The following is a 27014-nucleotide window of genomic DNA, read 5'->3' as shown; positions in this document are numbered from 1 at the left end:
GCCTGGACCCAGAGGAGCTGGCAGGTCTTAGGGGAGCTCAGTGTCTTGCTGCGAAGTTAGCAGTTGATCCTCTTGCGCTTTGCCCTACCTCTGCCCTGGGTGGGCTACAGTGATGAGGCCGCGTATGGATTCGGCAGAGCCTCGCCCTGAGCCACGGAGACGTAGCAGGAAACATCACACTGGGAAGGGGAGCAGCTCAGGTCTCCCCAGGATCCCGAGGGCAGGAGTTCAGCTGCAAAGCACAGCCCCCTGCTTCTTTATCTGAAACCTCAGCAAGCGTCCCACCAAGCTGCTGCCCCAGGAAACAAAATGACAGCACTTTTGCCAGGTGCTGTGACAATCAATTCCAAGACCTCGCAATACTGAACTGGACTCAGGCAGGAATTGCTGCTGCTCCTGAGTAGACAGCTCTTCTGCATTTCTGGCATAATCGGTCCCAAGTAGAGCACTCCTCTGGCCAGCAGCACTGAAGTGAAGGTGGCTGTATTTTGCAAGGACAGATCCAGAACAGGGAATGCTCAAAAAAGTATTTGGCCAAAGCAGGGCAGCTGGCAGCACAGTTACACTGAGAGCACAACCTGCGAGTTCCTGGCACAGAAGCGTCATGCCCAATAAATGGGTAGCAAACAAAGCTTGGGGCCATCGGTTCATGTGCCTTCATGCACAAGTTGCTTCCTGCAGGGCTCAGGAACACAGCAGTAAGTTCTCAGATACATCAGGAACTGTTCCTTCTTCCCCTTGAAATTCGAGGTCCTGGCTACAGGACTGGCTAATAGTTGGATCCTGCAGGGCAAACGCAGGGTAACTAGGTAGCCTAGAAGAAGGGAGGGAGTTGCCATAAAACAAGCAAGGAACAGGCAGTCAGTTTGAAGGCCTTGTCTGATTGCCACCGCATGCAAGCTGCTAGCCCCATCTGGGCTCCCTGCATTAAATGAAGAGACTGTATATCGTGTATACAAATATATATTATCATAGAGGTCTTCTCCCCCACCCCCAGCCAGTGCAATGCTTCACTTAGTGCACAAGGGAGATGCTCTGGTGGGCCACAGCAAAGACAGGATAGAGGGGCGCAGTGAAGGTCTCCCGGTGGGAGAAGAGGATGGCACAGGAATCAGGGTCATAAAAGAGCATCTCCCCTCCAGCAAAGTCAATCAGCACGCCAAGCTCTGCTGGAGACTTGATCAGCTCCACAGTTTGCTGGTGACCAGCGTGCAAGAACCTGAATTCTCTGTCATAGCGCGAGAAGACCCAGGAGGCAGGATTGTAACCCAGGCGGGCTTCGTTGCCGGAGCCCTTACGCTGCAGCGAGCTGTATGAAACCCCCAGCTTGTAGGCACAGCTCTTTTCCACGCTGATCCTCCAGGCACAAACTCCTGTGTGGAAGGCCGTGGTAGCCAAAGCATTGGGCCAGTGGTCAAATCGCTCGGGACAGTCCAAGTATACCTTTGCTTTCTTGGGGCTGAACGTCAGGGTCTTCTTGTCTTCTGACAGGGTCAGGTGGGGGCTGATGGTTTTCTCATCTATGTGAATCTCTTCGGAGCCTGTGAAAGAAGCCACGCAGTGAGTACAGACTCCGCGGCCCCCGCCTGAACCACCCCAAGGGACTGTGCCCAGAATAAGTCACAGAGATCAGCATCAGAGAGAGACCTGCTCTCTCACTGCACATCTTCCTTGTGGGCTCACCCGTTCTCCTGGTGTGACTTGCTGAGAAGCGGGGGATGCAGCACTCCACGTTACCACCTCTTGTGGCTAGAGGGAAATAATGGAAAGAACCAGCCAGGAGCCTGGCACTGAATCTGGTCAGGATTTAGTAGGCTCACTAACTCAAACAAATACTACCAAGACAACAGCTTGGGATCCTGGCCCCCTCCGGCCAACCTGCCAAAGCCACCTCTTCTTCTGTGAGGCGCCTCCCCACCTCGTGCCAGGGGAAGGTTGCCCACAACCTGGAGTGATTGGCAAGCACGGCCTCAGGCTTTCCGCAGAGGAGGCAGTTCCCTGGGAAGAGGAGTACTCTGTCCCAAACCCTAGGACCCAGCACCACAGGGAGCACAGGGTGACAACAAGCAGGAAGAAGGTACACGGCATTTGGGTCCAGCAGCACAACACACAGCTACTGCCCTGACTTCCCTACAGCACTCCCCTCGGACTCCACCAGGAAAGCAGGCGCAGATAAATGCAGAGCTTTCTGCTCGGCCAGATTTCCCACCTGTCTAACCCAGAAGGTACCAGGGGACTTTCAGGTGAAGGTTGAAAAAACAGAGACTCATCAAGGCCCAGATTCCCCCAGGCACATCAGAATTGCCCAATTCCAGAGCGAAAGCACGTGGGGGGCACTGCGTACATGGAGCCCCCTGCTCTCCCCTCCAAGTCACACTCTACCCTTGCACTAGAAGCTTTGCAGTCGCATCCTGCAGAGCCAGAGCAGGTTGCTTCTCATCTTATTCTGACCCTGGCCTGAATCATCACAAAACAAAATTCAGCAGCGCGACCGAGCAGCAATTCGGTTCATCCTGGCAGCAGGAAGGAGATCAGTAACCCGAGCAAAGACTTGGCAAAGTTTGCATGTGTGGCGAGGAGAGCGCCAAATCTCAGCCCCATTCCCTGGAGTCCCTCCCAGTCAGGTTGCCACCCCCAATGCCAGAGAGCAGGGATGGATTTCTCCTGTCCTGCTCGAGAGCCTGAGCAAAGACAGCGGCTGTGCCATTTGCAGAGAACCAGCAAAGCCGGTAATACCAGAACAAGGAGGGTTGACAAGGGCTGGGCTGGGCTGATCCCTCTCCTTCTATAAAGCAACCTCTAGCCCAAATCATCATCAACCCACCACCACCCATCAGCCTAGAACACGCATGGAGCAGACCTGGGAGGTGGCGCCAGGTGTTAAAGATCAGGACTCAGTTCAGTTTTGCTGTGACTTAAGGGGCCGCCCAGTCACACTCATATCAACACCGCAAAGTAAGCGATCTGCACGCCCGGGGTCAAAGCCAGGCTTGGAGACCGCAGGGCGAAAAGGACTCTGGGTGCCAGTCAGAAGGGTCTGCACCAGCTCTTCAGTCCCATAGGCAGGGCAGGGAGGCTGACAACACCCAGCACTGCTCCCCTTGCCTTGACTACATACTTCTCTCTGTGCCACCTGTCCCCACCATGAGACACCTCAGAGGCCTGCAGACCAGGGCGTGAGGGTGTTGAGCTGCGCGAATATTTCCCTTGCTCTGTGAGTTGCCTAAGCAAAGAGAAAAGGCTGAGGCTCAGCTGACTCACCTCTGCCTACTCCTAGGGGAGATGGAGTTTCTCTCTGTTGGCGCTTCTCCTTGCCCTGCCTTCCCTCCGCCCTCAGTTTATTCATTTCATGTCTTAAACTGTCACAGAAACAAGGTTGGGGCAGGTGAGTCATTTGCTCTCCCAGCATTACCACAGACACTGGCAGAGCACCCTCCGAGCATTGCAGGAGCAACGGGAGCCACGTCGGCACCCGCCTGACCAGCCAGCACCATGGGAACAAAATAGCCTACGACATTAAACAGCAGTGGTGCTGGGTGAGGGATCTGCTAGGACTGCAGTTGCCTGTTGCTCCCTAGCAGCGGAAGAACTGAGACCAAAGTGTCGGTTAGTGCAAAGCGGAAGGGCCACATATGCAAAACGTGGCAAACTTGCACGTTAAGTGAAAGCTGTTGTGGGCAACAGCAAGCAGAAAGAGGTGCTGAAGGCAGCATCCCCTTTCAGCTGAAGCGGATAACCTCATTCGCTTGATGATTTATTTCACTGAGCCCTGGCCAAATCCTTTGCAGCATGCCTGCCTGCCGTACCATGCTCTTCATACGTCTCTGCAGCTCATTCACATTGCCCGTTTGAAGGCTGACTCTCCAGGAAGCCAAACACTGCTATGAATCCAGAGAAAATGGAGCAGTGTGAGACTTGCACTGAGAAAAAGGTGGCACCAAGCCTCATATTGGGCAACACACATCCAGGCTCGGTACAACGTTGCGTTTTGGTGTCCATGTACAGGGATCACCTGCATGGGGAAATACCAACCTGACTACACCAGTGTAACTTCATCAGAGAAATGATTCCAAAAGAGCATCCAAGCAAGGAGCAGTGCTGGTATAATTTGCAGAACAATTTACATTAGTAAGTTTTCCCACACAGACTAATGTTTTGTTGTCATGATTAAATCTGCCCTTCTGATATTCTCATATAGGCCGATGAAGAATTCCACCAGGGATTCTTCTCATCTCAAAATCTATTTTATTTGGGCTGCCCCCATCAGTATAGTACCTGTCAGAATAGCCTTGTCTCTTTAGAGAAAGGATCGCTGCTGAGTAGGTAAGTTAACATCTGTCTGTTAATTATGTATATGTTACTTGCAGCACACTTTACTACTTTTAAAAATCCTACTTCCAATCTGAAATCTCCCATATCTGAAATTAAAATCCTCTTATCTAGATTTAGGCACCAGGGTGAAATCAGGACCCAGCCTGGTGCTTGGGGCCAGGCAGAAGAACATCACCATGCTATGGCTCAACATCTCAGCTACCTGGGACAGCTTTAATCTGTGTATTTTAGAGTAATTAGCTCCCTGCTTCTAACAACCCACAACCTGCTAAAAGGAGAGAGGCTACAAGACGTGTCACCTCTGCAGAGAGTTTACTCATTCTAGTTTGTAGTCAGTCTCACCACCTACTTCCTGCCCCCCAGCAGGACTGACGTAGGTAGCTTGTGAACCGAGATCCCTCCCAGACCTGCGCTGCCAACCCCAAACACTAGCGGTACAGAAGCTAGCCGCCAAATAAAGAGATCAAAGGAATCATGTTTATTTTTGAGGCAATGAAATACAGATTCTTTTGCCTTCTGGTTTCCAAGTTGGAGAGTCTTTAGGGGCCAACTGCCAAGGCTAGAAATTAACTTTTTTCAAGCAAACAGACAAGACTGTCACTTATTCAGCTGTCTTTGGGAGGAGGGACCACTAAAGAAAACAACATTGCTGTCCCTTAATGAAAGCTCAGACCACTGCAGTTAACATTACATTTTTAAGGCTATGCCCTGGGTGGACTGTGGATTCGTGAGATTAGCTCAGATATGGCAGGCATCCCCAGCACATAAATAATGACACGCTAAATGCAACCACCAACAAAAAAAAAGTCAGAGTGAAATTTCTGTGTAACGGATGCATCGACAGACCCACTGCTAGGACTGAAAGCCTTACAATCATTACAATTGACAAGTATGCTACTGGCAAAAGAATCTATAAAAAAACATGTCACAACAAAGAGAATTAAGGTAAAGGTTTTCCTGACTGCCTGGATGGCTTAAAACATCCCCTGAGAACCTGCTCAATTTTGTCAAGGTACAACTTCACGATTTGCATCATTGTCAGTAACCAAAGACTCAGAACAGAAAGGTCTTAGGCACAGGCAAAACCAAACTGCAAAGAGAGAGCAACATCAGAGTTTGTAGTACAAACGCTGATATGATCTGGTATGCACAGATTCTCAACGCTTAGGAACACTAGAGCAATACAAGTCAGAAGCACACAGTTCCCTTCAAAAGGGAACTGAAAGCAAAAAAATCAAAGGTTATCGCAAAACCTTTGGGAAGCTCACCCCAAACATTGTTCATCGGGTAGTACTCAGGACTAATCTTTCCAAATTATGAAGGATGGATGCCGCCACCCCGAGGAACAAACAAATTTGAAGTGCCCTAACGATGGCCTGGAAATAATACTAAAAGCAAACATTTCACTATCAGCAGTTCAAGCAGATCACTGCCGGAAGGAGGTCGTCTCTCACTATTCAAGAGAGCAGACACCAACTTGGTAAAAATGGTATCTTGAGCACACTGACAGCCTGACAAATGCCTCTGATGCCACCTCAGCTTTACAGCAAGAGCTGAACTGAAACACAGATCCCAGGTGTTTCCAACAAACTGCCAGCTCCTGCACAGCCACCACCTTAGCTTACAATCATAAAGTTATTGCATTTATCTATTTCTCTTTTTGGCACATTAGAGCTTCTTATAGATAATACTACACAGGTGAGTTCACTGCTGCCTTCCTGGCCTGGGGGGCTCCAAGCAAATAGCACAGGCTGGGACAGCAAACAGGGCAGGAGGCCCCAGACTGTCCCCTTGCCTGGGCAGGGGTGGCAGGACACAGGCATGCCTGACCCCACTTAGCAGCCCCCTTGCAACGTATGCTGCCCTCGCTCCCAGGCTGGACCCTGCTCAGGGCTAGACTCGTGCCCCTCCAAGCAGGGAGATGGGATTCACCCCTCAGCCGCCTCATCTTTCCCATGCCCAGCAGCAGCGAGTGCTCCGTGGCTTCGAAGGCGGCAGAGAGAGACGAGGCCAAGCCTCCCTCCAGGCTGGGTCCTGGGCCAGCTTGCACCCAGCAGCAGGAGCAGAGCCGAGCCTGTGCTGCCCATCTGCTTAGCAGCTCCTCTTCTCGCACGGCCTCGCAGCTGGGAGCAGCCTAAGCCAGGGCAGTACAGCTTCCCTCTCGCAAGGGACAGCGACTGCTTCCCTGGGGCAGATCCTTGCTCGCAAGCAGTTGTCTCTGTGGCTCACTGCACATGTTTGTACACAAATTCTGAAGCACAGATTGAAGCTGCGTGTTTAGTCCCAATATCCCCTTGCTTTTAAGCACTGGGCAGATATAGCATCAGGATGTTTCTTTGGGCACAAAAAGAATGACCTTGATGCAGGAATCCCCAGAGAGCATGAGACCTGAGCAAGACACTGACCTGCAATGCAGCAGAGAACAGCAGAGGCCCATAATCGGTGCAGCAGTGGACTCTGGACACACTTCTGATTAAAGTTTAACTTCTCAGACTCCTGCGGCTCTAAGATTCCCTCCGCTGCCTCTGTCCTAGCAAAGGAACACAAGGGTTATTTTGAAACACTGATTTATTGACCAAAGCTGGGAGGTGCTTATAAAGATCACTGGGAAGTATTATAGAAATATGAGCTGGAGAGCTGCAAGAGCACCCCTTCTTGCAGAAAAACTATGCTGGGGGGAAGGCAGGGTTTCTACACAAGCTCTGCCTGCTGATATTTTCGGTTGGCTTTGATTACAGGCACTTCTGAGAAGACTTCAGTGTTTTAAAATACAATCCCTGGTAGCCTGAGTCAACAGCTTCCTTACTCAGCTGACACAGAATAAAACGGTCTGAGTCCGGCCATCAAGACACAAGAGGAATACAATGAACAGGCTGTGGTGAGAGAATCAGATTTCCCTGAGAGGCCTTTTGTCAACAAAGCCTTATTGTTAGAGCAAAGGGGGATGCTACCGGAGAGCAAGCCAGCACTTCAGGAGGTTTCATAGAGCGTAGCAAGGAGATTAAGGGCTTGACAGGTTCCTGCAGCCTGCAGCACACACATGGAACTCACTGTTTAAGTAAAGGCTGAGGCTCTGGCACTGGCTGCTGGTGATGTGCTGCAGTTCACTTCTTTTTCTCTACAGGCAGGCTCCAGGCAAAAATACTCCTGGAAGGTCTCTGTATAGCAGAATCCAACAGTGCTGGTTAGCGCCGTTGTAGCAGCCAATGAAACGCCTATAAAAATCTGGCCGCCAAACTCCCTTCACAAGGTAGGGCAGTCCAACATTAGTAACGCTCCATAAAGAGACAACCTTCAGAAATAACAACATCTGCACCTGGTCCTCCATTCACAGATATTGTGCAAAGGGTCTCTGCTCAGGAAGAGGCAGTGTGAGCACAGAGCTTGCACTCATTACCCCTCCAGGCAATGCCGTGCCAGCAGTTCTCCAGGCATGCAGCATGCCAGTTTTCCAGGTGGACAACCATACTGTCAATCAGCCAGGGACATGTTTGCTCCCAGGGAGCCTTCTAAGGAGCTACAGAAGGACTCCTGTAAGTGAGCACCAGAGCATCTGCCAGTGCCCCTGTGGAGACTGGGGGTGTCCTGGTCTCCAGTGATTCTAGGTGCCAGGTCTCTGCCTGAGCTGCAGCGCAGCACAGGACATGTTGGTATCTCTTTGGTCTGTCCTCAACAAAAGCAGCACAAAAAAGAAAGAGTGGGTGTCACCTGCTGCCCGGGCAATGGTGTGCTGCTCACAGCGGGAGCTGAGGACGGTGCAGCCAAGCTTGGAGAACAGATCAGGAAAAGGCCAAGGAACGGCCAGGTACTAACCTCTCGAAGATCTCTTGCTCTGCATGCTGTGGACAAAGAGAGAAAGAGTCATCACAGCTGAAATTCCTACAGATAAAATCCCAAACACAGGCCGAGCGCTTCCAAGGACTACAGCTCTTCAGGGGCATCACAACCCCCCCCCCCCCACCCTCACCTGGGCAGCAGAGATGCCCTGCCCCAAAACAGGCTAGTAACACCTTACATGGAGATCAAGCCTCCATGACAGGGAGGGATGCCCTGAGAAACCAAACTTGGAGCAAAGAGAAGACCCACCAGACACAGCAGGGGGAGAACCCTCCCCCCTTTTTTTCAGGCCTCCTTTCCCCAGCTCTTCTGACTATTCCATCCCCACTCTTAGAGCCTCTATGAGCTGCTCCAGTGCATCTCCTACAGCTGCAGAGAGTCCTTGCAGTCAGCTCACCTGCAGCAGGAGACCCCGACGCCCCACATCCTGCGTGTTTTGTAGCAACACGTCAGAAAGGCCTGCTCCCTCCATGTGCCTTTCTGCTGATGGCCTGCACCCCAGGGAGCGCTGCTCTCTTTCCTTTCTCAAAGAAAGCAACTCCTCATCCCAACCTTGGCCTTGCAGAGCGGGGGAAGGTGTCCAACATATATGTTCTTTAGTTGCAGCACTTTTTTACTCCTTCACTCAGAAAAAAGAGTGGGAATGCCCGAGAGTGACACATCTTCCATTGTGTCCAGGGCTAATTTTTGCTGAGCCAGTGGGACTGGGTGACTGGATGACAGCGGCTCTAGCAGGGCATCAGGACTTCTAGACAAAAGCCTGCCAGTGGCCAGAGCACAGTTCTGCTGAATAACGCAAGCACTGTTAGAGCAGAGCACCGTAAGTGCAGCTGGATCATTTGGTGCAAGGGAAACACATGGGATATCTAAAGCAGGTAGAAGGTCTCTGGAAGTGTAAAGAATCTGATCCGTCTCCAAACCCTTTGGTACACACCAGGCTGCCTGCATCTGCGAGCCGCTTACTGCTGCGCCTCTCCCTTAGCCAAAGTGTGAAAACCCCAGTGCTGTCAGTTTGCTGGTCAGACTCTCTTCCGTGCCCTCCCTCTTCCCCCACCCCATTAGGGCACACTGCAAGAACATCCTGTGCTTACAGCAAACAACCCTGAGAGCTTTTGATAAGAAGTAAAGCAGTCCTGCTGGTCTAACATCCTCACGCCTTCTTCAGAACAGATGAACAGGAAAAGTGCCTTTGTGGGGCAGATGAATTACCCAACCCTTTACACAGACATTGATCTTCCCTGTAACACATCAGCCCTATTACAACAAAGCTGTTTAAAAAACAAACACAAAACTCTATTTTTAATACAGTGGCAGCTATGTGCCAGCCCCCCCCCCCTTCAGTCATCTGACCCCAGAGGTCCATGCAACTGCACTGGGCAGCAAGGGCATGTAGCAACTATCGCAAGGGAAGGGCCTCAAAGTATTGAAAAAACTTGGGGAAATTCCTGCTTACATGCCAGGCACTCTTCTATTATTACCCCAACAGCTCATTTTGGTTGCACAGTAGAGCCTGTATTAGCTAGCCAAAACCTGTCCAGAAAAAGCATGCATTTTTGCATAGGTTCTAATCCAAGTGTGGCACTGATGCTACATGGGTTAGAGAACCTAAGCCAAGAGACTTGGGATCAATTCCATCTATTTCTGTACCTTCTGACGATGCTGCATTCACACTGTTCAAGGGATAGCCCTACCATCAAAGTGGTGCAAAAATATACATACACCCTGCTCCCAAATACAGAGCTGCACAGTGAACCTATGAGCCCTTCCCGACGACACCATGTGTATTGGTTCCTGATAGACACAAATACCAACACCAAGAATCCAACAAGGAGAATCATCTGTCATCTCTATTTCCCCTCCACTACGTGGCAAAAGAAGAAACAGAGGGTCTCACTGTTCTTTTCCCCACTGGCATTTGACAGAACTTCTGTGTGTTCCAACTTCTACTCTCTACAGCCAGGCCACAACCCAAACGGCTATGATGCCTGGGCAGGACAGACATTGCGCTTACCATCAAAGGAATAGACAATTACGTTCTATCCTTGGGACCAATTCTGCTTTCCAAGCAGGGCTTCTGCCACTCTTTAAAAAGTTACGTGTGATGAGCAGTGGCCAAGAGCACGGAGGAGGAGGTAGAATACCTACCTGCTCAGATCTAAACCAAAAGCAATTGCCTCGGTAAACCCAGACAACTTAATAACCAGAAAAAATATTGAGCAAAGGGAAACACAGGCTGCTTTGCAGGATAAACATACAGAGGTATTTTCGATGGCAAGATAGACTTTTAAGAAACGCTGCAGATGCCCCAAAGATCACATTGTGATTAAAACTAAACAAAATACTATAGAATTCACGGCACAGTCTAGCAGATATAATGGGCTTCTCCCGCTCTCAGTCTATAAGCCAAACCTGTTTCTGTCCCTGCTGTCAAGCCTGAAAGGTGCCTGAGCAGGCAGCAGCAAGCCAACATCTTGGAGACCTGAGCGCAGATGGTAGTTCTGACAACCAAACCTCACTGCACCCAAAGGCAAAACCATGCAGAACATACACCCCAGGAACCACCGAGAAACCACGGGGGCTTGTCAGTGGCAGCTGAAGGGGTTCCCTTGAGCTAGATCTGCAAAGGCAGACCCTGTCCAATTCTGTCTTCTTTGCTGTCAGTGCAGCAAGCTCCTCGGCACCATATTTGAGCCTCATGACAAAAAGTCTGACTTCTAGAAAGGTCACTTCTACGCTGACTGACCTGTCTCTCAGTACAAGAAGCAGTACTTACCACCAGGCCCTGGTCATCCAGGTTGGTGATCATGTCCACCAGGTAGGTTCGGAGGGCAGACAGCTTCTGCAGAGCCTCAGTCCAGTGCACCCGCTGTGTCAGGATGCTCTGGTGTGCCCGCTCCTCCTCCGTGTGCACCCTCTCCAGCAGTCGCTGTTCTTCATTTTCACACGTGTTTCTCACAAAGATCAGCCTCTGGATTACCAACTCCCGTGCCTCATTGGCTGCGCTCTGGCAGAGCAAGGAGAGGGAAGAAACATCAGTCTTGCTTCAAACCAAACAAGAGCACCAACAGCCTCTGCCAGCTTTCTGTGGGCTCAGCTTTCAAGATTATCATGTTAATTCAGCCCAAGCCACACTAATCATCATGATGCAAGCAGGTGAGTGGGATAACCAGTCCCAAACCTGCTTACTGCCTCCTGGCTAAACCAGCTGTCAGGGTAACTCTACAGTGACTGCTAACCACCATGGTACATAAATGACAACCTGCGGCTCTGCAACAGACCAAAGCACGTTCCCTCAACAGATCTTCTAGGATCACTCCAGCAAGAGGAGACAAGTGCTATTAACAGAAAACTGGCCGATGACCAGAACCGTCTCTTGTCATCGTTCAGTGTCAGTGAGACACAGACAAAAGGAGGGATCCAAGAGACACTGAGCTTAGTGAAACGTTTAACAGTATTACACTGACACAAAGACATCTTTTGTTTGTATACCCGCTGAGACAGAGATGGAGAGCGCTCAACAGCACAGTGCAGCTCCACAGCCACCCCCGCAAGCCAAACCCAAGTCACTGGGCAACCAGGCACCCGCTCCGCCTCTCCGTGCCTTGAAAGCCACAGCACGCTCATGCTGCGCCTCACCTGCCTGCTTGACTCATGCAACGGAGTGGAGCTTCAGCTTGCACAAGCAGAACAGCTGTCAGTTAAGGGGGACAAGGACAACCTGTGCAAACGGACCAGCCCCCCGAGGTCACCCTCGGCAGTGCAGTACCTCTGCCATGGGAGTGTCAGCAGGGAGAGGCAGGCGTGCTGGGCCAGCACGCTCCGGGCTGGGCTGCTCTAGGACAAAGGGAAGTGAATTACCAGGACGCTCCGGTTCTTGGCTGGCAGCACCTCGGCCATGTGCTTGGCTATGGCAGCGCTCTGCAGCTGGAGCCGTTCGCACTGATCTACTATTTTGTTCTGAAACACAGAGGCCAGAGCGGGCGGTCAGGCCTCGCCGAGCCTCGCTGGGGCTGGCAAACGTGCCCCGGCCCCGCACCACCAGCTCAGCGCCTCCCAGCCAGCCCCGCACCCCGCCAGGCTCCTCACGCACAGCTCCCCCCGCCAGGAGTCCACCTAAAACCCTGCACCCTGCCAGGGCCCTCACACACAGCCCTTTGCCCCGCTGGGTGCTCCACAGCCTGCTGGAGACCCCACACACAAGCCCACAGCCCACCACATGCCCCACAGCCTGCCAGGGACCCACACGCAACCCCACTGCCTGCCAGGGACCCCACAGCCTGCCAGGGACCCAACGCACAACCCCACTGCCCACCAGGGACCCAACGCACAACCCCACTGCCCACCACATGCCCCACAGCCTACCAGGGACCACACACACAACCCCACAGCCCACCACATGCCCCACAGCCCACCAGGGACCACACACACAACCCCACAGCCCACCACATGCCCCACAGCCTACCAGGGACCACACACACAAGCCCACAGCCCACCACATGCCCCACAGCCCACCAGGGACCCCACACACAACCCCACAGCCCACCAGGGACCCCACACACAACCCCACAGCCCACCAACTGCCCCACAGCCTACCAGGGACCCCACACACAACCCCACAGCCCACCAGGGGCCCCACAGCCCATCAGAGCCCCACACTCAACCCCACTGCCTGCCAGGGACCCCACAGCCTGCCAGGGACCCAACGCACAACCCCACTGCCCACCAGGGACCCAACGCACAACCCCACTGCCCACCACGTGCCCCACAGCCTACCAGGGACCCCACACACAACCCCACTGCCCACCAGGGACCCCACACACAACCCCATCGCCCACCACATGCCCCACAGCCTACCAGGGGCTCAACACGCAACCCCACAGCCCACCAGGGACCACACACACAACCCCACAGCCCACCACATGCCCCACAGCCCACCAGGGACCACACACACAATCCCACTGCCCACCACGTGCCCCACAGCCCACCAGGGACTCAACACACAACCCCACAGCCCACCAGGGACCACACACACAAGCCCACTGCCCACCAGGGACCACACACACAAGCCCACTGCCCACCACATGCCCCACAGCCTACCAGGGACCCAACGCACAACCCCACAGCCCACCAGGGACCACACACACAACCCCACAGCCCACCAGGGGCCCCACAGCCCATCAGCGCTCCCACACACAACCCCACAGCCCACCAGGGGCCACACAGCCCATCAGAGCTCCCACACACAACCCCACAGCCTGCCAGAGAGCCCACTCACAACCCCACAGCCCGCCAGCTGTCCCACCCCCACCACGGACCCCCCCACAACCCACCGCCCACGGGGCGCCCGCCCGGCCGCGCGTGCCCCACACCTGCCGGGCCCCCGCCCAGGGCCCCGCTCCCGGCCGCCGGGCCGGGCAGGGCCGCGGGGCGCCGGGCGGCGGCGGCAGGCCCAGGCCCAGGCCCCGGTAGCGCCCCGGGCCCCGCTCGCCTCCTGGCCGCGGGGGGCGGCACTGCAGCGCCGCGCCGGGCCGCGCCGGGCCGGGCCCCCGGGCGGCGGGTGCCGCCGCTTACCCGCAGGTCCGCCGCCTTCTCGGCCAGCGGCCGCCCGCCCCGCTGCGCCATGCTGCGCGGCGGCACCTGCCGCAGGTGCGGGGGGCGGGAAGGCGGCGGCGCGGCCCGCCCAGCCCAGCCGCTGCCGCAGGCGCCGGGCTGGGAGCGCGGAGCCCCCGCGGGAGCCCGCCCCGTCCGCCGCCGCCGCCGCCGCCAGTACTCACCAGCTCGGCCGGGCTCTCGGCAGGAGGTGCCCCGGCGCCCCCCGGCCGCCTTTCGGCCATTCGCCTTTCGGCTGCGGCTCCCGCCCCGACGCGGCAGGCGGGAACCCCCCGCGCCTCGCCCGGCACCGGGGGCGACACCTCCGGCCGGGCCGGGCCGGGCCGGGGCGGGGCGGGCGCGGCCCCGCGGAGCTGCTGCCGGGCGGCGACGCGCTGGCCCTGCCCCGGCCGCCTGCCCGGGCCACGGTGAGTGCGCGGCGGCGGCGGCGCGACCCGGCCCCGTGCGGTGCGGTGCTGGGGCAGCGCCGGGCGGTGGGGACCGCCCCGTATCCCACCTGCGGGGCTGCAGCCGGGGGCCGTGGCTGGGCGAGCCGGCGAGGCCGCGCGTGGGGGTCGCGCCCCCTCCCACGGCCTGGCCGCGCTGGCCCTCGCTGCCTTCCGCGGGTCTGACCCGTGCTTTCCAAAATGATGCTCTCAAGGGCACAGCTGCCTTCGATAAGGAGCGCTTGAAGGGGAAACCAGGTAGGTGACTGCATTAAGCCCTCGGGATTTCCGAGCGGTATCTCTGGGCAGAAGGCGGCAGCGAGGCCGGGGCCGTGGTTGCAGCAGTCGCAGCCCTGCGGAGCCCAGCAAGAAGGCTGCTGCAGGATAAAAAGATTTTCTTTAAACAGATTAAATTTCTGGCCTTTGTCTTTGCTGTAAGGAAAGGTTTAGCTTTGCCTTTGGGAAATCCTGGGGGATCGAGGTCTTGCGCGTACTACTGTGAAAGAAAAACCACGTTTGTTCCCAGTGTGCTGAAACGATTTGCAAACTCCCTCTCAGTCTGATTGAAAGAAGCACTTCAGCAGACTAGCACTGGCCCTGAGCCGAGAGATTCGTTTTCCTTCGTAGCTTTTGAACGCGCAGACTCGTGGATGGAGCGAGCAGAGATTAGCTAGGTATTGCTAATTGCTAATCACAAGGGCTGTCAGGGTAAAATTAGAAAGGGAACGTTTGGTGTAAAACTGGCACCTCTCCCTTGTTGCTTCCAGCGTTTGGTTTTCAAGATTTTGTGAGCAGGGACTTGAAGCACTTTTTTTCCTTTGCTAGAAGCAGCAACTTGATTTTTTTTTCCCCTGATTTTTATTAGCAAAAAACTACAAGTCCGGAAGATGGGAATGGTAACGTACGTCTCGTACGGACTGAATTCAATCCAATTAGTGTGTCTCGAGCTAAAAGGAATCCAATTACTTTACACGGCAACTCCCCGTCATTGAAACTAGCTTGTTGCCAATGGCCCCCCTTTGTCTGCTGCCGCCGTGGTGGGTGTCTTTACTGAGGTGGGGTCGGCGTCGCGCACGAGGCGGACTGATTTCGTGAACGTGGGGACGGCTCTCTGCTTTCTGCCCAGCCTGTGACCCGCAGCAGCGGGTGGGAGACTCGATGCATCTGCGAAGAGATTTAGCAAGATGGTCTTGTTTAGCCTGGACGTGGGGCTGGAGTCTGGACGTGGAAGCTGCTGTTCCCAAACCGTTACTTGGCCTAAGCTAAGACCAGCTGAGGCTTTATCGTCAGGCTGCATTAAGCCCTCGGGAGCAGTGAGGCTCAACTCGTCAGGCTGAACGAGTTGAGTTCAGGCTGCCAGGGGCTGAAGTTATCTAGGTCTAAAGCTACAGTCAGCTATACAAACTGAAGTCTGAAGTTGTTTGCATCAGCCAGTCTGGAAATTGGGATCTCCAGGGAACAGGGAAACTAAGACCATGGTGGTCGGAAATATCCCCCAGCCTTGTGTCCGCTGGTCGAAGAGCATCAGCCTCCGTGGGCTCTCAGCTCGGGGGTCTCTCTTCTTGACTCACTTGCTGATTTCCATGAAACACCTAAGAACCTAATGTTTTTTAGATCTGTCAAAGTCATTTAAAGTCGGTCAGCTTGCAGGCAGACGGCTCAGTAACCTCAGTTTTGAAGCTGGTCCTGCTCTAAGCAGGGCTTTTGCCTACAGACCGCCAGGTGTCCCTTCCTCTGATTTTTTGTTCTCTGATTCTAAATGAGGTTAAAATGTCAATGCCATGTTATCAGCACCTTATCCTGGGTGTGTGACGGTCAGAAGTGTCTCTGCATTCCCAGTAACGTTGTGTCTCCTAACCCCCAGGTCACGTTGGAGCAGCGAGCGCCCGAGCTGCTGGCGCTGTGATGCCCGACGCCGCTCGCTGGAGCTGGAGCCGTACGCTTTGGCAGCGCTATGGGGAAACTGCAGAGCAAAACCAACCTCCACACCTCCAAATACAGGTAAAAGCCCCGGATGAGCATATCTTAATAAACCAACCTTAGGAGTGAATAGAGAACTGCAAATGAATAGAGAATATAGCAATAGAGAATATAGCAAGTCTCTGTTTTAAGTTGGTATTAATGAATGTATGAATCCGGTTTGCGCCTTTGACCCCTGCTTCTGAAATCTGCTCAGCTCCTTGGGGGTCTGAAATCCATGGGTAGCTCCCAGGAGCGGCCGAGCATGTAAGCGCGAGTGCTCTGTGATTGCTTATTCAGAGCAATCTGCGCGCTCAAAACGCCAGGGGTGGCTGTTCGGCCAAAATATCCCAACTGCTTCACTGCCTCTTGAGAGACTGTCATAACTTTCTCCAGCAAGGGGAGCAGCACAACGCGGATCCTAGTTCAGTGTTTTCTGTGAAAATGGCTCCTTTGCCAGAGCAAGTGTCCTGTGTCCGGTGTGCTGTGGACTGCCTGATAAGCCGGTGTCAGCCACTGAGCAGGAGAGCACGCACTTGAATCCTGGCAGTGCAGGTTGAATATTGATAATTTTGCTGTGTCACAACTGTATGGGCATTAGCTGGGAGAAAAGAGGGATCCAGCCAGTGGGAGGAGGCAGTCGGCCCACAATAAATTGCTAGCAAGTCCACAAGGACGTTTGCTCTGGAATTTAAGGTATAGTTTTATTTCCAGCTTCCCCCACCCCAGCAGGCAGGAGGGCATCTCTCAGACCTGCAGCATCCATAATTAGGTATTTGGAGCAAAAAGGGTGATCTCTGCCTGGAGAGGAGCTGAGAGCACAGAGCGGCAGCAGTGATGCTAGGAGTCTTTTGGCAAAGCTAGTTTCAAAGAGCAAAGTTGTGGTACCAGCCAGGACGGTAGCCAGGCTTGAACGCCATTGATGTATGCAATCCAGGGAGATTGAAATGCCACTTTTTTCTGCTCTTTGCACTGGCATGGAGTAAGTAAACACCTAAATATTTAGCAACTCAAGAGGTGGAATCTGCTTCCTCTATCTCACCTAGTCCAGAGACACATTTGTCTATGCATAGCTTACCTTTGGCTTTCCAAAATCAGATGTTATTGTTCTCTAGTTCACTAACGCTGTTGTCTTCTAAACATCAGTCTAAGTGGGGAAAGTCACCTTAACTTGGCCATAAAATGTGCTGCAGCTCCTGCCACTGTTTCTCTCCCTGCTGCAGGGCTGATGGCTCTGCAGAGAAGACGGGGCCTGTTAGAGGTGTTCAGCAGTACAGCCCAGTGCATGCCGACGCAGTCACTTCTGTGGCTGCTCTCAAACCAGACCTCTGCGTGTCTGGAGGAAAGGATAAGGTAAGGTGCACGTCCACCACAGGGGACACAGTACAGTGAAAGACAAGAAGATATTTCTGGAGTGTTTTGCCAGGGAGGCTAGGAAAAGGAGGTTAATGGCTCAAATGTGACTTTTAAACATTTCCATGAATGATAACATCAGCAGTGATTTTCCTGGATTTAGAAAGAGGAGATGAGCTCGAAGTGTGAGGACACACATCGAATCGCAGTGTCGGGTGTGAAAGTCCCTCCATCTCCCAGAGTTTGAGCCCAATCAAAAATTCAAAACCAGACAAGTGGATTTGTATCCAGTAAGTTCACCTTGGGGAATTAATGCGTGACCCCGGAACAGATCTAGAATGATAATCCCATTTCAGCCGTAGCGTGAGGCAGGGAGCAAACAGTGGGTGCACAAAGACTGAATGAGGAGCCATCAGTGATCAAGCAAGGAGACCTCTGTGCGCAGAAGAGAACATCTGGGGTTGTTTTTCTTACATTGTGAGATAAGAGCTGGCGTTACAGATCAGGGAAAAGAGGGCAATCTGCGGAAGTGGGAGTGCGGGAGCAATGTGATACAGGTGATAGAGCAGCTACAATGGAAAGATGTCTTAGGCAGTCATGGTTGCTGTGGCATAAAAGCATTTTCAGGATCAGGCTTGGCTTTGTTGCTTTCATAGATAAATTGTGTCTTTAAGTCTCTTAAGTGGTAGATACAGCATCTTTTGATGGTTTTGAATTAAGAGCTCCTCCAGCATCTCTTCCAGCCAGGCCCAAGTCTCCTGGGTAATTTGATAACCTTCCCCAGAGGTCAGATCACATCAGACGCTTTCATCGCCCCTAGAATCAGTGAACTGGCCCTTATGTTACGTACAAGAGATGAGCTCTAAAGAGAAGCTGTATTTGCTGTAGGATCTCAAAACCAAGAGACTCTGAACCTCCTCAAGCTCAGTATAGTATAAACCAAGACTGTATATAAATTAAGAATCAGCACTTATTCTAAAGGCTAAATGCTCTTTTCAGCATTAATGTGATATTATTGTATTGTCAGTGGGGCTCAGAAGAGTAAATCCAGCCCTAGAGAAATGCTGGGTGGTATCTTTTTGCTTTAGAAAATCCTCTTATTAAGGAAAAAGAAACTTTCAGGTTTTGAATAGGTCAGGATGTATGTCCTGCTAATTCAATGGAGCATGTTGCTACCAAGTGCTCTTTGTCAACAGCTCCAAACTGTCTCTTAGGAAAAATGTGAAAGCCCTCTTTGGCCCATTCTCCAGCTGCTGCTGATTCCTTTCACTGGCTCTCTCTGCAGAGCGTGGTTGTATGTAATTGGACATCCGGAGCTGTACTCAGGCGGTTTGTTGGACACGAACGTGAGATCACCAAGGTAAGCGCCAGCTGTTTGAGTACAGTTGGGGTCTCCCAACCGTACCTGTCAGAAACTGGGAAAACAGGAAAAATGGAGCAATAGTTTGTCATCCACAGAGGGCTTGACCTTGTTCAGTCAGAAGGAAAGCCATAGGGCTTATCTCAGTATCAGAACTCGCTAGTTTTTCCCCAGGGTCCCAACTGATCCTTTGCCCGGAAAAGAAGCACCAAGTGGTTGTGTCCAGATCAAACAGGGCTCCAGGAAGCTTGGACACATGCTCATCTTTCTACTCGAGAGGCTGCATGGCAGGAAGTCAGGATAAATTGCTCGGTCAAGTTTTTGATTCAGGGATGATGTTCACCTTTCTTCACGTCTCTGTCTCGTAGACTTGAACACAAAAGAACAGCCATGCACAGGGAGAGTGGGGCCTTAATCTTCCAGTTGACATCCTGATTGCAAACCCAAATATACTGCCCTGAGAACAAACATGCTACGGTGGGTACGTGCTACACATGGCGTGGCCGGTGCACCTCCTGGCTGGGAACAGCCCCGGTTGTCCTTTGTACGGTGGGATGTTGAAGGGAGGAAGGGAACATTGTGCTAGGAAGGAGAACTTCGGTGACACAGATTCAGACTTCACACTTCATTCATCCCACTGCTCAGAGTAATTTTATCTGGGTTTATCTGATTTTTGGGGAAGTTTTTCCTGTAATGTTAATGGTTTCTGAGAACAGGATGGGGAGATTTTGCAACCTTAAGTTGATTCTAGTGTTTTCTTTCAGGAAGCTCTAGCACATGTGGGCTGCAGAGCAGGATTTCGCACTTGGCAGCAAGGTGCCTTTGCATCAGGAATATGATTTTTTTTTATTATTCTTGGGAGAGTATGTTTAAACTTTGGCCATTTTTTTGCCTTTAAAAGCCTCAATTTGTGCACGTTGAGAGTATGTAGACTTCTCATATATAAAAGCAGGCAGCTCTGAAAAATAACTCCATGCCCCGTCTCCTCATAGTTGCTATGCGTACAGGTATCCTTCCTGCAGAGAGGAGTCGATGTGATTTGTTGGAGTGAGAATTTCATGGTGACTGCAGCTCCCAAACAGGCGCTAGAACCGAGAGCAGAAAATCTGTTTTCTTTGCTTTCTTTCCTTCCCTGTCCTCCCCAGGAGACTCCTTCCTTGAGTAGGAGAAAGCTGCCCAGCTCAAATACTGGACTGCGAGGCGAGGGGCAGCCTGAGGCAGCAGCAGTGAGTCGGTCAGGTCCCAAACCTGGCGGGGCTGGGATTTGGGTGAGGACGCAGCAGACTGAGGATCGCCACGAGTCAGGTTTTTTCTTGGTGATGAGCTTATTGCTCAGTGTGTCATTGCTGTGATCTCTCTGCAACTCCACAGCACCTTTTGGACCTGGGAATTCATTCTTGGTGCTTCACTACTTTCCTCTCTGAAAATAGCTTGTGGCTTAACTTTGGCATGTAGTGCTCTTCACCCATCTCCTGGGACTGTCCAGCTCACGTGCCTGCTCGTGTTGCATCTGCTTGGGAGCTAATGCCCCATGCAGGAGTGTCGGTTGTGCCATGCAAGACAGGTAACGTGGCCTGAGCGTCATGCAAGCTTTATCACTGGCCTCTCTCCAGATCATTTTTGGTGGACCCTGGCAGTGGTGGGGCTGAGGCAGCAAAGTTTCGGAGGAAGCGCCCTTGAGACCTGGGACAGCACGTCCCTCTTCCTTTCCACCTTGTCTGCAGAGGGCCTTTCTGGCAGTTCAGCATGACATATCCTAGGCACTGCCTCTCAGCTGGCCAGCAGCACGTTTGGTGGGATTGACGGTAGGAGCCAAACTTCGTAATGACAGGAGAACGGTTGTCAGCCGCTACCGATGCAATTCCTAGCCTTGTCTACAGCTAAGTGCATTCAGCAGAGTACCAAGTAGTTCATGAGGCCATAGGGTACAGTCCATTAACCTCTGGCTGGTGGTCAGCCCAAGGACACCCCTCGCAAGTGGGAAACACTGAGGCAAATGGTGAAAACGGTTCTCTTGCCGCTCTCCCAGGGGTTGAATTTGCACCTGTGAAACTGAGAGCTGGTGCGTATTTATTTAGTCTTCCTTGCTCATCAGTCCCACTCACGAGGTTGGCACCGGACTGGGATCTAGTATTCATCTACCTGAGCGCCGTACGAAAGAATCATCCCCTTTAGACAAACAGGATGGGTCTCAGCCATTTGTTCACCAGGTCCTCAGGCCCCCTCAGGTTCATCATCACTGTCCCCTCTTCAAGTGCCAAGCTGAACCAGGAGCTGCCTTTTCTTGCCTGCTTGAGAGCAGATAAATCACTTGGGTTAAGCTTTTGTGTTGCTTCATAAAGCCACAGCCAGTGAGCTGAACTACGAGGGCAGAAACCTCTCCAGGTTCAGATGTCCTCACGTGGGCTGCTTTATTAGACTGCCTCTGTTCTTCATGCTGCATTTCTTTTAGGTTTTCACAGGCTATTGCCAACATGTTCTCCAGTCTGTCTCCGGTTGGGGCATACCTGAGGGCAAGTGGAGACGTTGAGGGCTTTTTCTTTCATAGCTCTTACTGGATCTAGCTGTCTCAGCGCTATTGTCTGTGCAGGAAGTCCAAATAGTGACAGGTCTGTACAGGTTTGATGGTGCACCACAGGTCTGATGAAGGCACCATTTCAGGGTGAGGAGGGACATCATAGCAAATCACACTGGCGGGCTAACCTCCCTTTGAAAAAATTCCCTTTTAAGGGGAAGGGAATCAGGAAGACCCTGGAGCTTGGCATTCAGAGCAAGAGGGACTCGATCTTGCCATTTCAGCATTGTTATTCCAACCTTGCGGTATCGTTATTGCTCCTGACCCAAAACGAAACATAAAAAAGGCATTTTGAGGGTCAGGCTCTCCTCTGGTCTCATTTATGCACGCCTGGAGCTTTGACACGGCAGCAGGAGTGCCGTGCTTTCCCCACACGCTGCTGACTTGAGCAGGAAGTCTGAGGTACGTCTCCCATCTTGTCCTGGGCAGGTCACCTGTGCCCTTGACTCAAAGAGAGTCTTCAGCGCATCCCGTGACAAGACTGCGATGATGTGGGAGCTTCACGGGACTTCAGAACCAAGGCAGCATTTCCCAGGACACGACCTGGTCGTTACTGGACTAGCCGTGAGCCCAGGTGAGGAATAACTGACTCCTGTTCCCCAAATGGTGATTTCTTTACAATTTTTCTTTACAATTTTTGGACATTGACTTGTGGTTGCAGATGCCTCCCACCTGTGCACAGGTTCACGAGACAACACCGTTTGCAAGTGGGACGTAGAGACTGGAGAGCGCCTGTGCAGAGCTGGTATCTCCAGGAATCTGGTAGGAGCCGCTGGTTCCCTTCGTCCTATAAAGGCAACTCTCTGCCTGCTCGGTCGATCCGCGTGTAAAACTGTGCAAAGAGGATCTGCCGGAGCTTGGCGCTACGCTGAGCCCAAGATGCGCTGCACAGGTGCCTTTGCACTTGTGGAGATTTGAACTTGAGGCTGCTTACCCTCTTTTCCAGGAAAACAAACCCCCCTAGCACAAAGATACTGAGACACATACGGCAATTTATTAACGCCCAGTGCTGAGCAGAGCCGTCAGGAAGTGCGTTTTGTGGTAGGGTCTGCATGCCCTTTTGCGTCAGCTCAGCGGCAGAGTTGTGAGTGTCTTTGGGTGCCCGTGTTTCCACGGTGCTGGGTCCCGTTCAGCGTTGGTGCCTCCCTGCCTGCTGATAACCACGTGGGACTGAACCTGTCGCTCCCAGTAGGGGAGCAGCACTGATGGGAAACGGGGGAAAAAAACCAAAACTATCCAACATTTCTTGCTCAATACGCAGCGCAAGGAGAGCAAGGACAGGGGAGCTCCGTGGTTCTGTGTTACAGGCAGACGTCAGCCCGGGCTGCCTGCTCATCCCTTCCCCTCCGCAGGTGACACATCTGTGCTGGGTTCCCGGGGAGCCTTACGTCATCCAGGCCTCAGAGGATAAAACGATCAGGTAAATCTTACCGGCGGCCACTGAAGAGGGAGTTACAGCTTGGGAAATATGCCAAGAGATCATGGAAGAAGAGTGGTCAGTCTGGGAAAGGGGGCTGTGCCCATCGTTGCAGTAGCGTGTCAGAGCCCCCCTTCCCCGCTCCTGTGCTTTCAGGATCTGGGATAGCCGGGAGCTGCAGGTGGCACATACGTTCCTGGGCAAGCGGCACATTCAGACGTGCTGCGATGTGAGCCAGGACGGGCGCTACTGCGTCAGCAGCAGCGGCGGCTTCGCTGGGGAGGGCTGTGAAGCAACCGTGAGTTCGCCGGGCAGCGATTCCTGCGTTATCTGCTTTTCTGCTTTTTCTGTTTTTTTTTTTCTTTTCTGCTTTTTCTGTTTTCTCTGATCTCCATGGCGCGCAGCAGATCAGTGCCCAGAGGGGCTGCTCGTGGCGCTGGTTTGGCTTCACACCGGTATCACAGCTGGGCCTGAGGCTCCTGGTCGAGCTCCTCAGTTTCTTCTGGTCTCTCCTTTTCATGAGTCTTCTGTAATAGCAGATGTTCCCCCCTCTCTCAGGGCACTCTGTAAACAAAAAAAAAACTTGCTTTCCTTGTAAAACAGCTGTGTCATCAAGTGACGATGACAGAGCCCAGAGGTTGCCTGGACTCTAAACGCTGCCCGTTGCCTTGCAGCTGTGGGACCTGCGGCAGACGAGGAGCCAAGTGCGCGAGTACAGAGGGCATCTCCAAACCACAGCCTCGTGTGTCTTCCTTCCCCGGGGCCTGGCGCCGGCCCCTGTCATTGCCACGTCCTCGTACGACCGCAAAGTGAAGATCTGGGACCAAGAGAGCGGAGGTAGGGGAGGGAGCTGCCCACCGAGCGGCTGTCACCCTGGGCTGCCGCAACCGCTTCCTTGGTCTCTGTCTCCCTGCGGTGATGGGTGCAACGGAGCCTGTAATCTCCGGGTTTTTACTCGAATCCAGCCACGGGGCAGGGATGGAGATGTGCCCTGGAGCACTGCTTCAAATGGGCTTGTTTAAAATAGGCTGATGATAGAAGCCTGCTCCTCTTTTACTTTCTGCTTTCCTTACGTGCTCTTTCACCCCGGTGCCGCTGGGTGCTGAGCCGCCCCGGGGCTGGCAAGCAGCTGGTCACGGCCGGGTGACCGTCACAGCTGCCAGCCGTAATGCAGGCGCTGCTTGAAGGGCGAAAGCCTCAATGCAACGCAGGTGCCTGCATGTCCCTGTCCAGCGCGGCGTGGGGCCAGCAGCTTTGCACAAGCGCCCTCTCGGCATCCGTTATTAACAGGCGTGAGCAGAAGGGCTCACGCGGCTCTGCAGACCTTGTGTCTGGCTCCCTCTCGGCTTGTTACCGAAACGGCACGTCCCTTAAGAAGAGTTTTCCTGAACCGTAAGCAATGCGGGGGGCGGGGGGGGATGGAATAAGCTCATGGGGAATGGCTCTGCCCAGCGGGGCTCTGTCTGTCTGTCTGTCTGTCTGTCTGCCTGCCCCTGGGGAGGGGCCGAGCCTGACCGCAGGCTGGGGCGCCGCGGGCCGGCAGAGCTGGCGGCGAGCCTGGCGTTCGCCTGACGCCGAGCCTGGCGTTCGCCTGACGCCGCCCGGCCTCGACCGTCGGGAGCGTCCTTCTGGAGCGAGGTTCAAAAACGTGCCTCCCGCCTGGTTTTTCCCCTGCGGCCAGCAGGCATCGCTGGGCTCGAACGCGGCGACGGCCGACAGAGCTGCCCGCCCTGAGCGCCGGCTCCGTTCCCTCCGCAGCCTGCCTGGCCACTCTGTACCTCGAAGGAGCGGGCCCGCTGGCCGCCTGCGACGCCTCCACCCTGCTCTGCGCCGGTTTTAACGCGGGCGTTCGCTTACTCCGGCTGAGCAGCCGCCCGGCCCTGGAGCTGGAGGAGGTGGCAGCGTTCTGACGGCGGCGACCTTTCCGCCGGAGGCTGGCTCGCTCGGAGCAGCTTTGTCGAGCCCGTCCCGCCGCCCGCCGGCACCCGCAGAGCAGCAACGGGGCCCGCCGGCTGGGGCGGCAGGAGTTTCTTCATTTCGTTTTGTAGCTCCTGGAAAGCAACTAGAACTGGTTAGAGGGCAAGCCAAATCGTAGGCGCCTTCAGGCCCAGTCCTCACTGCCGAAACAGCCACGTTGTGTTTTAGTGACAAAACGTCCACGCAGGCCAGCTGCGCGCGCCACCGCTTAGGGAAGGAGGGCTGCGCGTGCTGCCCCGCGCCGCGGTTCTCGGAGGCGCCCCCCTCGTCGGAGCGCTGCTGCCCCGCTCTACCGACAGCGTGTTTTTGATGGGAGGAGAAAGCAGCCTTGGACTTAAGCTATCAGCGCGAGGAGAAAGCAGGGAGCCCTGAATCTGGTTAAACCAGCGTCGCTGCTCTGCGTCCCTGAGGCTACGTCAGCCGGAGCCCGCTCAGGGCATGGTGGCCTCAGAGGCCTGCAGGAGACAAATAATCTACGTCCTTACACATCAAGGGACCGAGAGCGCTCAGGTTCAAAGCAGAGCGCTGCGCTACGAAGCAGCAGGCTCTCTGCAACCCCCTGGCTCTCATTTCTGGCTCTCTGCTGTCCTGCACGGGAGCCTGCTGGGTGACTGCTCGGCCTGGGTTGACCCGTGAACACAACCTGCTGAGAAATGCCCCAGCCTTCTAGCCTGCCTAGCGGACCTCCCTTGCCCAGGGAGACCTCAAAGCCCCACGCACTGCAGCGCGCTTTGGGAACAGCCACAGTGACTACCAGGCACAGCCCAGAGTGCCCAACCTCTTGCATGAGAGCTAAGTAAGGGAGCTCTCCCCGCTCTGGACAGCTAGGAAGGCTACCTCCAGCCCCGCAGCAGGGCTCCTGGGTCACGCTGCTGGAGAACGAGCAGTAGCTGTTACAATCTGCCAGGTTCCACACTCTCAGGGTCCTGCCCTTCTCCCAGAGGCCTTGCTCTGCACCCCACAAAGCCTCCCAGCCCCAGCCAGAATCACACAGGAGGAACCTGATGAGCATCGGTGCCACGGGCCATCCCAGCCGCACCCGGACACCGGAGGGAATCATTACACCGCGATACAGAGGGGCCTCAGGAGAGCCAGAAAGCACAGTCACACCTCAGGCTGGTGAAACGGCAGCTCTCAGGCTCCAGCCTAGCTGGTGTGGGGATGACTTCGCAGCAGGCAGGCTGGGCCGTGCAGCTCCACACCCTCAGCCGAGTGAGGTCAGCCTGGGCTGTGCAGAGTAAGCTCATTTACAATAGCACTGACCAAATACTCATTGCTCAGAGATGGATCTTCAGGCAGCAAAATAAATTTTAGTAGAGCCCTCAGGAGCTACTAAACTGGCTTGTGAGCAGGTAGCTTGAGTATCTAGGCTTATTACACAAGAGGAGATTGCAATTAAATACTTTTGTTATTCACTGGCCTCTTGTCCCATATCTACAGTTTCCTTGGGAATAACTAAAAGGTGGCATGCAGCAGATGCCAGCATTTTTCTGGAAGGGAGGAGAAACCCACACCCCTCTGTGAGAAGGGGGGATGCAATGATACTGCAGCAAAGCAGACTATCAACTCGCCGGTGGGTTTTTTTTTTTCTTAGAACAACACGATCCCCAAATGCATTAAGTCAAGGGTTGAAAACAGAACTGTGTTCCATCTTCCCAAGGAAGATGGACAGCTGCTTTCCAGGTGACCAAAGGAAAATTTTCTCTTTTCTCCTGAAGACTTTTTAAGATAGCAGATAGAGAACTGTGTGAATTGTGAAGTACCTGTAATGTCTCCATCCCTTAGTCAAACCCAGAAGCTAGGATGCATATTCAGAACACGTTTTGATTTTTCAGAATGTCACATTTGCAAAACTTCAATTTAAAGTCTAAACAACAAAAGAGAAAGTTCCTCACAGTGCAAGTTAGAACAAGAAAATCTTACAGTGAAATAGCCTGCTCTGTATTACCTCAGGTGAGGCACAGCAACAACTACAACAGGAGACACCTACATGAATTTGAAACATCTAATTCTTGAGACAGCTCCAAGAGCTAGGGTATAAGATAGTCTGAGACGCTTCATGAAAAGTTTTTTTTAAAAAAAATGCCCTGGCCTCTAAAATCTACTGTGAGTAAATACAAAGGGGATACAGTCTTCCACTTTCAGAGGCCAACTTTACAGATGTAGGAG

At 53.5% G+C, this 27014-nt stretch overlaps 2 protein-coding genes across 10 annotated transcripts; one reads left to right on the top strand and one right to left on the bottom strand.

Annotated features, from left to right (window-relative positions):
* Positions 1-947: 947 nt before the first annotated feature.
* Positions 948-14101, bottom strand: BSPRY (B-box and SPRY domain containing). Of its 5 annotated transcripts, none has more exons than XM_068914413.1 (7): positions 13944-14101; positions 12028-12126; positions 10943-11173; positions 8146-8171; positions 6738-6862; positions 1684-1749; positions 948-1541 (listed from the first exon to the last, which is right to left on the bottom strand). In XM_068914413.1, exons 1-7 carry the CDS (start codon positions 14001-14003, stop codon positions 1015-1017), a joined length of 1134 nt encoding a protein of 377 aa, XP_068770514.1. In that variant the 5' UTR covers positions 14004-14101; the 3' UTR covers positions 948-1014. The 5 variants fall into 5 exon arrangements, with proteins under 5 accessions (XP_068770514.1, XP_068770515.1, XP_068770516.1 ...); XM_068914414.1 differs by lacking the exon at positions 13944-14101 and adding an exon at positions 13741-13855; XM_068914415.1 differs by lacking the exon at positions 1684-1749.
* A 17-nt stretch (positions 14102-14118) lies between these two features.
* On the top strand, positions 14119-26259 carry WDR31 (WD repeat domain 31). Of its 5 annotated transcripts, XM_068914408.1 has the most exons (11): positions 14365-14462; positions 16069-16205; positions 17387-17516; positions 18802-18876; positions 21881-22025; positions 22113-22213; positions 22804-22871; positions 23025-23166; positions 23543-23705; positions 24080-24260; positions 24627-24841. In XM_068914408.1, exons 2-11 carry the CDS (start codon positions 16159-16161, stop codon positions 24706-24708), a joined length of 1134 nt encoding a protein of 377 aa, XP_068770509.1. In that variant the 5' UTR covers positions 14365-14462; positions 16069-16158; the 3' UTR covers positions 24709-24841. The 5 variants fall into 5 exon arrangements, with proteins under 5 accessions (XP_068770512.1, XP_068770509.1, XP_068770511.1 ...); XM_068914411.1 differs by lacking the exons at positions 14365-14462; positions 24080-24260 and adding an exon at positions 14119-14186 and having other exon boundaries at positions 24627-26259; XM_068914410.1 differs by lacking the exon at positions 24080-24260 and having other exon boundaries at positions 24627-26259.
* The last annotated feature ends 755 nt before the right edge of the window (positions 26260-27014 follow it).

The sequence above is a fragment of the Struthio camelus genome, chromosome 20 (genome assembly GCF_040807025.1).
Source record: "Struthio camelus isolate bStrCam1 chromosome 20, bStrCam1.hap1, whole genome shotgun sequence".
Taxonomy (NCBI): Eukaryota; Metazoa; Chordata; class Aves; order Struthioniformes; family Struthionidae; genus Struthio; species Struthio camelus.
The sequence above is the reverse complement of the archived record's forward strand: the minus strand, read 5'-3'. Positions and strand labels throughout refer to the sequence as shown.

Bases quoted from the DNA above. Each gene is read 5' to 3' on its own strand.
- BSPRY (XM_068914413.1), bottom strand. From the start codon at position 14,003: ATGGCCGAAAGGCGGCCGGGGGGCGCCGGGGCACCTCCTGCCGAGAGC. The intron at 6,863-8,145 runs GTTAGTACCTGG...TTCCTTTGCTAG, and splicing joins GAGCAAGAGATCTTCGAGAG to GACAGAGGCAGCGGAGGGAA. The intron at 1,542-1,683 runs GTGAGCCCACAA...CTTCTTTCACAG, and splicing joins AAGTCACACCAGGAGAACGG to GCTCCGAAGAGATTCACATA.
- WDR31 (XM_068914408.1), top strand. From the start codon at position 16,159: ATGGGGAAACTGCAGAGCAAAACCAACCTCCACACCTCCAAATACAG. The intron at 22,872-23,024 runs GTAAATCTTACC...CTGTGCTTTCAG, and splicing joins TCAGAGGATAAAACGATCAG to GATCTGGGATAGCCGGGAGC. The intron at 23,706-24,079 runs GTAGGGGAGGGA...AATGCAACGCAG, and splicing joins CTGGGACCAAGAGAGCGGAG to GTGCCTGCATGTCCCTGTCC.